Source organism: Mastigoproctus giganteus, chromosome 9 (genome assembly GCF_048544385.1).
Source record: "Mastigoproctus giganteus isolate SK-2022 chromosome 9, ASM4854438v1, whole genome shotgun sequence".
NCBI classification, from domain to species: Eukaryota; Metazoa; Arthropoda; class Arachnida; order Uropygi; family Thelyphonidae; genus Mastigoproctus; species Mastigoproctus giganteus.
In genome coordinates, this window is record NC_143583.1 from 169,205,381 (window position 1) to 169,218,024 (window position 12,644).

Genomic DNA, 12,644 nt, shown 5'->3' on the forward strand with positions numbered 1-12,644 from the left:
CATTAATGATGAGCATTTTCACCACCACTCCAGCTGAAGTTTGCATTTCTTAATGTTTTGTGGAACAGGAGAGCTGCAGCTTTATCATGTTCATATAATTCCCCGTGGGTAGTGCATAATGTTTGTAACTGTCTTATTATGTCAAGTTTTTTAGGAAGAGCTTTGGGGATGATGAACCATCCTCTTCATAGTATGCCAGTCCTTATAGCTTAATTTTCTTGGCCCAATTGTTATTACTGGTTATGATTTAAATCATAGATGAAAATGGAAAATTTTATGAAACAGAATGCTCATTAATAAAATATCTTATTTTTAATGATCAGTTAGGCTTGGCATAGCTAAGTGCAGTAGGACACGCTCTTTGATTAGATCATGGTTCGAGCCTGTGACTGCCAAATATGATTAATTATTGCATTCATGATTTATTGTAAACTCCTCCGACCTGATGGTCATACTGGAGTATAAACAAGAACATATGTGTATGATATTAGTGATATGTGTGACAGCCCAGAACAGTGTTCCATCTATGGTCCATTTCCAGCTGTGGTTTAACTGTTGTATTATTTTTGTTCTTCCATTTTTCACATTAAATGCTGCAGTTAATTCATACTGTGTGCTATTGACACTTTCAAAAAGTTACTGGCATAGTACCTAACAATTGTAACCCTTTAGAATTAGGCAAGCTGTTTATTATAGTCATTCATGCTGACTGCTGTGTGTGTGTGCGTGTGCATGTGTGTGCCAGTATCATTCACTATTTTCAGAGTAGTGCCTAATTACTTTTGAGATGATAGTACTGTATTTTAATAAATCCAATTACAGCCTTAGGCGGTTGTGTGGACGACTGGCTCTATTTTAATTCATCACTATGTAAGAGAAAATGATATCTATTTAAAATGAAATAAATTTTTATTTTATTTTAAAAAAATTTATGCTCTGGGATGGCCAGAGAAGGAGAGATGAGTTCACAAGATAGAGAAAATTACAAGAACATCACTGTATTTAGAGTAGTCACAAACTTGAATCACAGTCACACAACTTTTGTGCCCTTTTGCTTGTGTTTTTGCATTCTCTCATTTAAAATAACTATAGGAAAATCCTAAGCATCATGCTCTTAAGTTCAATATAGTTTTGATGAGAAATATTATCTGTAATAAAATAAAATGTTTCAACAACTTAATGCACAGCATTTGTTTATACATTTATCAATGCATAATTTACACATTCATGTATACACGAAAATAAAAATTTTGATGACAGTAAGTGATTATGAATAAGGTTGGTTTGGTTGACCATGTACTAAACAAGTCTAGTCTACAAGCTTGAAAGTGCCATAATTTAGTAAAATGGAATTAATTAGCTAGAATTAAAGCAAGGTAGTTTTTCCAGCTTTAATATTATGATTTAGCCAGCTGGAGGTTGTTTACAGACTAAGTAGAAAAATAAAATGTTCGTTTTGCTACTTAGAGAGACTTAGACTTTTGTTCAGCTTTAATATTAATGATAAATTATATTTGTGATTCCATTGTTTCTAAATATAATTTATAAATTGATGAAACTTCTTATGTTTTTATTTCTTCTACAGTTATAACACAGCTCCTTGATCTTTATGAACATTGCTCCTTCAATATAAGTATAGCAGTACTTATTTGATAGGGTTGAGTATAGGGCGGGATAATGCTCAGTCATTTAATTTTCGAAGCAAAGAACTCTAGAAATTCACTTTTGCTGAACACATACATATATTATCTGTGAGCCCTTATTTTTATTTTGTTTTTTATAAGGTTACCCTCCTTATCTCCTTAATGTGAAAAAATGCGGTTCTTTAAAAATTTTATTCAGGTCAAAATTGTTTGAAATTACTATACATAAATATTGCAATATTTAACTATTTAAAAAAAAAAAAAAAAAAAAACATTGAAACGGTCCAAAGACAGTCTGTGCACCCAGTGAGATCAGCAAAAGGGCATCCATATGAGAAAAAAAGACTTGAAACATATGGGCTACAGAGCTTAGAAACTACACATCTTAGTGGACGCTTGGTTGAGGTTTATAATATTGATTAAACTAGGCAGACACCTTAGAGGACACTTGATTGAAATGTATTGGCTCTGAGAGGTGGGTGAAAATAAAATGAATGATTCATAAATGATTCCAGAGCTAGGGACCATAAATATAAATTATGGAGGGAGAGGTTTAACCTGGACTGCAGGAAGCTTTTTTTTAGCCATTTAGTTATTAATTACTTGAATACATCACCTCCAATTTAGTACCGGTTTTATTTTTAACTTGGCATGTTATGGCCTTAGCTGCCAATGTGCCATTAAACACAAATCAGTCAATGAAACATTACCTCCATGGGTGGAGGTTGAAAGCTTGGAGAAATTTAAAGATCAGCTGTATAGACATGTACATGAGGAGGGAGTAAATAGGTAGTTTATTTTGTTTTTTTTTATTATTTATCTATTATTATTTATTTATTTGTTTTTTTGCTGATGCAGCAAAAGCCTAGGGGGCTTCTTTGCGTCATATTGACTAATACTAATATAAATGAAATTCATGCTAAATAAACTTGCTTTGTTGCTTCTGGCATTAAGGAAATAAGTGTGGGAGAAAAAATAAACTGCTATTTTTGTTTCTTTTTGAATATATGTATTTTTTGGAACAAAAACCAAATACATTTTACAGCCACTCTTTTTCAAATGACAAAAAAATATTCCTTTTCTTCTTTAGCCCTTGGTCAGATAATGCTTTATGTGGAAGGGATGAAAGGTGTCATTCATCATACTAACATTCTTCATTGGCTATATTCCTTTACTGAATTAAAGGTAGGATGCTGCTATTAATGGCAAATAATTTCTTTTTCTGTGACTTTTAGCTCTTAAAGTAATGCTACACAGTAATTTTTTTCTTATATACCTTAAGTATACTTTAATGAGTATTTTAAAGTTTATTTTAGAATAAGAATTTTGGAATATAAAAGAAAAACAGGAGAAAATTATTAAACTTTCGATCTGTTTTTAAATCTTTTTTTTTTTTTTTTTTTCTTTTTTGGGTAGGATCATTCAGTGTCAAAGGCAGCTTTGAAGTTGCTGTTAGTGTTTCTGGAATATGCTGAAAATAATGGAAAGCTATTAATTAACATGATAAATTCATTTCACCAGAACAAAGGTAGGAGAAAAATCTGAGTTTATTGGAAAGTATTCTTTCAAAGAGTTTCAAAATTTTATGAAAGATATTCAGATTTTTTGTGAAAAACAGTTATTTTGTTGATGAAGCCTAAAGATGTAATTTAATTAGCATTAGTAGAAGCACATGATGCAAGAAAGCAAGCTTATACAGTATCAGCCAAAAAAAAAAAAAAAAGCCTTCCCATTTCACCGATCCATTCATTCCATATGTTTATCTAGTTCTGCCTTGAATTTATTTAAGCTATCAACTTCCACAACAACAGATGGAAGTTTGTTCCAGCAATCAACTACCCGCTGGCTAAAGGCAAACTTCCGCACATCTATTCTACAACTATCTTTCCTCAGTTTGAATCTATGCCCCATTAGGTTTGTAATATGAGCAAGAGGAAGAATCCCATCAGCATTGAGCTTGCTCAATCCATTTAAGGCCTTATATACCTCAACCAGATCAGCTCGCAGGTGCCTAGTCTCCAGAAGCTGCAATTTGCAGAAATTAAGCCTTTCTTCATAAGAGCACCCCTTTGTTTCCTTCATCAGTCTTGTTGCCCTTCTCTGTACTTGTTCTAGCAACTCTACATCCTTCCTAAAATGAGGCTTCCAGACCTGTATGCAGTACTCAAGGTGTAGCCATTGCCTTAAAGGAGATAATCACCTCCTTATTCCTGCTTTCAAAATTCCTGTATATCATTGACAAGACCCCATGACCTACTCTGGCAGCCAGTCTGCACTGCTCAGAAAACTTCATATCTGATTCCACAATTACCCCTAGGTCTTTCTCATTCTTCACTACCCTGAGTGTAACACCACACAATTGGTACATTTCTCTGTATATCATTGACAAGACTGGGGTTACTGCTACCCATATGCAGTACTTTGCATTTGTCAATGTTAAACATCAGTTGCCACTTCTCAGCCCATCTACCTAACTTTTCTGGATCCTGTTTCAGTAGCATACTGTCTTTACTATCATTAACAACCCTGCTAACCTTTGTATCATCTGTAAACTTGGACATTAAGCCTGATATACCTTCATTGATATCATTAATAAATACATAAAACAACAATGGGCCAAACACCGAACCCTGGGGGACTTCACTAATAACATTAGTCCATGTAGAGCAGTGTCCATTTATTACCACTCTCTGTCTTCTCTCACTCATCCATCCTTTTATCCATTGCAGCAACTTGTCCATAATGCCATACTGCTCCAATTTGTACAGCAGTCTTCCATGTGCAACAGTAACAAAAGCTTTCCTGAAATCCAAGTATATGATATCAAAATTTTTTTTTGCATCCAGTTCCTTTGTGACCACATCGTTGCATCCAATCAGATTAGTCAGACAAGGCTTCCTCTTAACAAAACCATGCTGTGTCTGAACTATTACTGCAGTCTTGTCTAGGTGGATCCTACATCACTTCTTTAACCAGTGACTCCGTTATTTTCCCTGTAACAGAAGTCAAGTCAAACCAATAGGTCTATAATTACTCGTGTCACCCTTTGATCCCCTTTGTGAATTGGGGATACATTTGCACATCTCCAGTCCATGGGGACTTTCCCTGAGTCCAAGTATGCTCTCATAATTATGGCTAAGGGTTTGCTTACTTCCCTCACTGCCTCCTTCAATATAACTAGATAGATTCCATCTATCCCAGGTGAATTTTTTTATGTTTAACTTCACCAATTTGTCCTCCACTTTGCTCTCCGTTATTACAAAATCATTTTGCTCCCTGTTAGAGTTTAGTGAACTTCTGTTCTCCCCTTCCTTACAGAATTCCTCATGTGTGAATGTAGATGCAAAATACTCATTCAGGTTGTCAGCTATCTGAGCATGATCATCAATAGCCAACCCATCTATGTTAAGTGGTTCAATCTGATTCAACTTTTTCCTTCTAGAGTTTACATAAATAAAGAAGTCTTTGTTGTTTTTCTTTGCATCCTTTCCAAGGATTTCTCATAATCAGCCTTCGCTTGCCTATCCTCCTTTGTGAATTTATTACAGACTAGCTTATATCTGCCATAGGCTTCTGTGTCACCTGCTAATTTATATGCATCTCACGCATTTTTCTTCTCTGCCACGAGCCTCATTGGTTCATCTGACAACCATTTAGGTCTGAATCTTGAACAGTATTTCTTAGTTGGTATGAAAAGCCTAGTAGCTTCCAAGATTAATTCCCTGAAGGCCTTGTTTACTTACTCCATGGTGCTACGGTTCTTGTAGAACCTTGGCCTCCTCAACGATTTTTCTCCAGATGTCTCTTTTCCTGGACAATGTTCTTCATCATCTCACCCTAAGCTGTCATAGGTCATTCTCTATGTCATCCACTCACCTCCTTTTTGGTCCCTCTTATTCTTCTTCCTGCTGGTTGCTCTTCCATTGCTTTCCTTCGCCATCTGTTTTCCTCCATTCGTATCATGTGGCCTGCCCATCTAAGTCTTGAGCTGTTTATCACTCCCACTATATCCGGTTCTCCATACAGTTCCTTCAGTTCTTGGTTTGTTCTTATTTTTCCCCTTCCCCAACTTTAATAGGGCTAAAGATTTTCCTTACCCACACATTTAAAGATTTTTCGTCCTTTTTATTAAGCACCCATGTTTCACTAGCATAAGTCACGATAGGTTGTACCACTGTTTTATATAACACTAATTTCGTTCTTCTAGAGATCAGCTTTGATCGAAAGTGTTTCTGCAGGGAAAAGTAGCATCTATTACCAACATTAAGATGAGCCTGAATTTCTGGGGTGTTACTACTATCATGTTGAATCATAGTCCCCAGATATTTGAAGGATTCTGTTCTATTGAAACTATGCTTCGCTGTTTGCCAGATCTCTTGGGTACTTTGTCTCTCCTTCCTACTTGTAATCATAAACTTCGTTTATTTTCATTTACCCTCAACCCAACCCTTTCTGCTTCTTTTTCAAACCTTCAAAAGCTGTCCTCAGAATATGTAGGTTTCTGGAAGTCATCACTACATCATCTGCATAGGCTAAGTGCTGGTAGAGTCTGTTTTATATGATCCCATTTGAGGTGGCGGATACTTCCCTCATAATCCTCTCCAACATCAAGTTAAAAAGGATCAGTGACAAAGGGTCCCCCCTATCTCAGTCCTCTCCTCACTTTGAAGGACTTAGAGAGATTCCCTTGCACCTTAACCTTGAACTTGCTTCCTTCCAGCATGATCTTCATCAGCCTTACAAGCTTTTTTGGTGTGCCCAGGCTTCCCATCATTTCCATCAGCTCCACTCTATCCACACTATTACATGCCGTGCTGAAATCAGTAAAGAGATGGTGCAGATCTACTTTATATTCATAGCACTTCTCCAAGATCTGTCTGAAGGTGGAAATATGGTCAACAGTCAACCTCACTGCACGGAACCCACTTTGATATTCACCAACTATTCCTTCTGCTAGACTTGCTATTCTTCTAGTCAGGATGAAGAATAAAATCTTATGTGTTGTACTAAGTGGGGCAACCCCTCTGTAGTTTTCGCACATTAGTTTATCTTCCTTCTTGTGGATTGGGATAGGCACCTCCGTAGCCAGGTGGGCAGGAGCGGCAGTGCGTAGCACACACTTCTTGATTAGACCGGGGTTCGAGCCCGCAAACACCAAATACGGAGGATGCAGAAAGGTCAGGGAATGACCACCACATATCCTCGGAGCAATATGGCCTTAGTTGCTAATGCTCCTAAAAACCAAATAACAACAATAACAACTAACATAAAGCCTGTCCCCGGAATGTTGTCTCTGCTTCCACTATTTATTAGGGTGTAGCCTTGGATATTATATCTCTTCAATTATTTCTCCAGTTTCCTGCTTGTTCCTGGTTGGTATTGGTAGAAACTTCAGACGTTCCACGTAGCTACAAAAATCTCTTTAATCCTTTTGCCATGCTTCAGTCGAATTCCATTTGAGACAGTCCGGCTATTTCCTTGAGGTTTCGTAATGTTATGTTTGTTTTCTGGGGTGGGGTTTTTAGCCCCATGCCCAACCCCCAACCTGGAGGACCAGGGTATCTCTCTTAGTCATCACTTGTAACCTGTCTGGCACGGAAGGCCCTGCTGGTAGTAAGACTACCGCCGTTTTAGCTCACAAGATCATTTGGCCACACAAGCCCCACCACTACGTCCAAGTGGAGATGCCTTTGGGGGCCCTGAAGGCCTCCCATTTAGAATTCACTGTATTTAACAGATCAGTTGATCCCACTGTATAGAATTCAAAAATTGCCTGAGACCACTATAGTCACCTTTACGAAAACAAAAAACCTTCCCTTTACCCTTGATGGTAGTACATCTTTAAGTAAATCCTACATCAGTAGACTGTGATCACTGTCATCTAGTGGTTCCTTTATCTGCAAATTCCTAATGCATGTGTCATCACTGCTGATAAATCAGATCAAGAGTATTACCCTTTCTGGTTGCCCGTTGAACGTGTTGGTGTAGAAAACGATCCTCCAAGAAATCCACAAAAGTCTTGCTAGTGTGCGAGTGACCAACACACAAGTTCCAGTCAATATCTGGAAAGTTAAAATCCTCCATTACAAAACATTCTGATTTACTGGCCCACTCTATTTCTTTGCACAATTGTTCATTGTACTCATCAGAGTCATTAGGCCTATAACACACTCTTTAGCATTAGCATTAGTAGAGGCATTTGATGCAAGAAAGCAAGCTTATGCAGCATCAGCCAAAAAAAAAAAAAAAAAAAACCCACTTCCACTTCACCCCTCTGTTCGTTCAAAATACCTGTCCAGCTGAGCCTTAAACTTATTTACTTACTCTTACTCTCATTTTCCCTTTCCTAGTGTTTATGTCACACCAAACTGACTCACTGTCCACTCATGTCAACTGGATGCACTTCATTAGATTTTATATACTATGATTTTTAGCGTTTCTATATGATTTTAGATTTTATATGTTTCCTAACTAACAGCATAATCTCTCCTCCTCCCTTCCTACCCCATCTATCCTTTCTGTACACACTGTACTCCCCAAATTCCAATTCTGCACTGCTTATATCTGTGTGACACCATGTCTCTGATATCCCAACAATATCTGCCTTTAAAGCCTTGATCAGCACTTCAAGTTCATCAGATTTATTTACTATACTTCTAGCATTGGTGTACATGCAAGTATACATGCACCCATTCTTATTCTTAGTTACCCTAACACAGCCCATGTATTTATTTGTTCCATGATGACTGGCAGCAGCTCTTGAAATCCCCAGCAACTTGCTCTCTAGGCTGCTGCTCATTACAATAGAAGCAGTTCAAGAATCTCTTTTGCCTCTGCCTGCGGCTACTGTTAATCTTTTAATCTGTGAATCCCCCCAAGCTAGCAGTTTTCTGACCCATCTAACACTGCCTCAATAACATCAGCAAATATTCTTGCACCCTTTCTATTTAAGTGTATCCCATCCCTGTAGAAACAGTCTCTCCTGTTAGCAAGCACAGACCATGCTGAAAAAAATTCTACCCCAGGAGCCTTGCACAGTCTCTCCAGGGCCAAATTTATTGACAAGTCTCTCATCATATACTCCTTCCTATCGTGCCTGGGCAGAATTGCAGACACTTTCAAATTCAACCCTAGGTCACAACTTTTTTCAACATTGACCTGTACTTGTTAAGCAGATATAAGAGAAAGACTAAACACTTCCAACGTAATAGAAGAAATACAAAATTATCAGTTAAGAAAGAACATGTAGAGAGAATGGATAGGAACAGTCTACCAAAATTGACAATGAACTATGTACCAACTGGAAAAAGAAACAGAGGGCATCCCAGAAAAAAATGGATTGAACAGTTCTTTGAAGAGAGGTTATCTGGTACAGGCTTCATAAGCCTAAAATTCACTAAAATATTTAATTTTTAGTTTTTTTGAATTGAAAATAGCATTTTTATTAATTATGATTTATGTAAAAATTTATTGAGCTGTTTAGATTTTTTTCCACTCATCTTTTACCACTGTCATTTTCCAACTTTTCATCTTGACCCCCCCCCCCCCCTAGAGGAAAAAAAAGTGCAATTTTCAGAAATATGCATGTCACTGGCAAAAGGAGCCAATTATAATCTGCTGTTGGTGCAGCTACATTACTCTTATTTACTTTTACTTGGAGGACACATTGTGGTGTTTCTGAAAACAAACCTACATTCATTCATGTGGCATTTGATAATTTTGTTAAAGTATTAAATTTACAATTTTGTAAAAGTATTTTGTTAGAAAAGATGAAATTAAATAGATCATTATTATAATTATATTAAGTGTAGTTATTATGTAATGTGACTTATACTATTAGTTTTGCTGGCATGGGTTATTTTGAATCTCATCCCCCCCCCACAACCTTATTTCAACCAGGGGTAATTCATAGTGCTCTCCAAGCAGTCTCCAAGAATTACTTTGGAAAGCACTCTTATTCTCTATTAAATTTTTTAGAAATCTGGGAGTTTTATGATTTTGATAACCATTTTGACCCTATTCACTAGGGAAATCCAAATAGAGTTACCCTCTCATAATTGAATATTAATGAATATGAAATAAGAAAATACTGTGTCATCATTTAAAGAATAATGGTGGGGAAAGGTATAAGAGGATCTGATTTTATTATGAAGAAAAAAAAAAAGAAATAAGAATTTAGAATTTGTTATATGCTGTGTGAGCATTCTAAGATAACTTTTATATTTTTTATTAAAAAATTACATTTAATATATATTTCAATCCATTAGCAAAAAGTCAAGCATTGGCATGTTCCAAGCAGAATTAAAATAATAATAATAATTTTTAAAAAATAAAAAATCTTTTTCCAGAAATAAAAAGTTGCACAGTATCTGTCAGGCACTGTGCAACTTTTTTTTTTTTTTTTTTTTTTTTTTTATATGTTTGGAGGCTCAACCATTGCCAGATTAAAATATTTATTTAATTGTCACTTTTGTCACTGGATCATTCTGTTTGAAGTTATTGTTTGTGTTAACCCCAGGGGCTCACATCTGGTGAGTATGGGCTTGGCACACTCAGGGTCCTGAGCAGGGTATCATCATTCTTCTCTTTCTTGGTGATTCTCTCTCTCTCGGGGTAATTGAGAAATTTTTTTTTTTTTGACTGGTCAGCATAAGCGTCAGGCTTCTTTGCACCTTATGGCTAATATTAATAATATATGATGGCAATTATTTATTTATGATATTTAGAATTCTATGTTGAAATTGAACTAAGTATTAGCATTTGGTTTTTACAATTTATAAAAGTAAAAATTTTTTCCCTAATGAACTGTTTTTTCCTCGGGGTGAGGAATATTTGTGGTTGCTGTTGAGGTAAAATTAATTGGCTTGGAGACTTCGTTTTTGAGGAGGGGGGGAAAGAGAGAGAGAGAGACAAGCAGATAATATAGTGCTTTTCAAACTTGCTTGATGCTGTATGCTATGCACATGCCAAAAATAATTCAACATCCCCCCCAGAATTTTGTAATTGTTTGATCTTCCTGTTTTTGAAGCTAAAAACTTGTAAATGAAAGTGAGAGGGAGAGAGAGAGAGAGAGAGAGAGAGAGAGAGAGAGAGAGAGAGAGAGAGAGAGAGAGAGAGAGAGAGAGAGAGAGGGAAGATGTGGTGCTAAGCACAAGCTATAAACTTAACAAAGAAAAAGGCTCACTGACCAGTATTTGAAGCATGTGAAGAAATAAATGTGCTAAATTTTTAATGCAATAAAGTGATAATTGTATTGTAATCATTTGATTACATCACTAAGTATATTGATGTAATCAATATATGCAGTGAAAGGAAATCAGAGTGAAAACAATGCTGATATGATGTCAAAATTTGGTGGCACCTTTTGGATCATGATGCAACACCCACTTCAGAATGTTCTGAACTAATAGTAACTAATAATAACAGCCCTAAACAGAGTTGAAGTTGATTCTTGAATTGCTTCTGTTCGGATATGCAATAGCCGGGAAAGTAGGGAGGGATTACAATACCCACTGGGGCATGCTCAGTATGTGCTCTAGAAAAATATCTATGTATAGGTCTCTACAAAAGGGATCTTTGCAAAAATTTTCAAATAACAATGCTCAAAATGCTAATTTGAGGATATTTTTATTTTAAAAAAATAATATAATAACAGTTGCTTATGTCTATTTTACACATAATTTCAGAAGAAAATGTAATTAATGCAACTGAACCTTGCATGGATGTTTTCACAGATCTTAAATTTATCTAGACATAAACTTCACCTTGCTGCTATTAGAGGACGTGTTATATATTCACTTACTGTTGTTATTATTAAAGATCTGTTATTAAAACTGGACAAGGAATCAGTATTAATTTTACATCACATCTTTGCTAGTTTAGTTACTAATTCCCTTTTTTAATAACAAATGGCGAAAATTAGTTACATTTGTATGCTACAGCAATACATTGCACTCTTTTTTGTATCCTGGATGGTAAAAGGGAATGAAAACACCAGGTATTGGATTTTGCCATTGTAAAAGATGCCCACCAGGAATTTTTTATTTTCACTTTTGCATTATTTGGGTCAAATAAACAGTGGACTATCTGTTAATGTGAAATCTTGATAGTTTTAGTAATTTTGTTTGATCTCTACTTTGATCACCTACTCGCTTTTGTTTTTACAAATGCAAATGATAGAAAAATGTTATTCTCATCTGTTTGAAATTTGTCAATATAGGGAAAAATTTCAAAGTATTTTGTTAGAAAAGAGGAAATTAAATAGATCATTATTATAATTATATTAAGTGTAATTATTATGTAATGTGACTTATTTTGCTGGCGTGGGTCATTTTGAATCTCATGCCCCCCCAACCTTATTTCAACCAGGGGTAATTCATAGTGCTCTCCAAGCAGTCTCCAAGAATTATTTTGGAAAGCACTCTTATTCTCTATTAAAATTTTTAGAAATCTGGCAGTTTTATAATTTTGATAGCCATTTTGACCCTATTCACTAGGATCAGGGAAAAACTCATTTTATATGAATTCCAGTGAGCCAAATGTGGACTTTGACTGATTTTTAGAGTTTTGGATTTTCATAACATACAAAAAGTTTCCCCTACTATAAGAAAATGACATGTATACTGTATGGTAAAAACATCACAATAATAATAATTGAAATAGCCCAACAGATTTCACTGCATAACTGCTAATAAGTTGGTTAATGAATGAGCATTTTTTATTGCATTGCTTGTTCTTCCATTGTTGAAAAGATTAGTTTATAGTGAATCAGAGAAGTTTTTTGTATTGTTCCAGGTAGTAATCCCTGGTCCAACCTTATGAAACTTCTTAATGATAGAGATATTACAGATATGGAGCTCCTTCTCGATTGTATGTTGCTAATCAACAAGGTAAGTTGTATCACTGATTATGATAAGGTTACATTGTCAACTAATACATGTACTGTAAATATGCAGGAAAAATATATGCTCTGCCAAAATCTTTCAGCTGTAAGTACTATTC

At 35.6% G+C, this 12,644-nt stretch overlaps 1 protein-coding gene across 2 annotated transcripts in view; it reads left to right on the forward strand.

Annotated features, from left to right (window-relative positions):
- Positions 1–12,644, forward strand: part of LOC150080881 (uncharacterized) — a 597,772-nt gene that overhangs the window by 202,193 nt on the left and 382,935 nt on the right. For both annotated transcript variants that reach the window (XR_016547378.1, XM_090381140.1), the window contains exons 8-10: positions 2,734–2,828; positions 3,060–3,171; positions 12,438–12,532. Coding sequence is in view for 1 of the 2 variants with exons in the window: in XM_090381140.1 (XP_090237266.1) it covers positions 2,734–2,828; positions 3,060–3,171; positions 12,438–12,532 (302 nt within the window). In the remaining variant the exon portion in view is untranslated. The remainder of the gene's footprint in view (positions 1–2,733; positions 2,829–3,059; positions 3,172–12,437; positions 12,533–12,644) is intronic.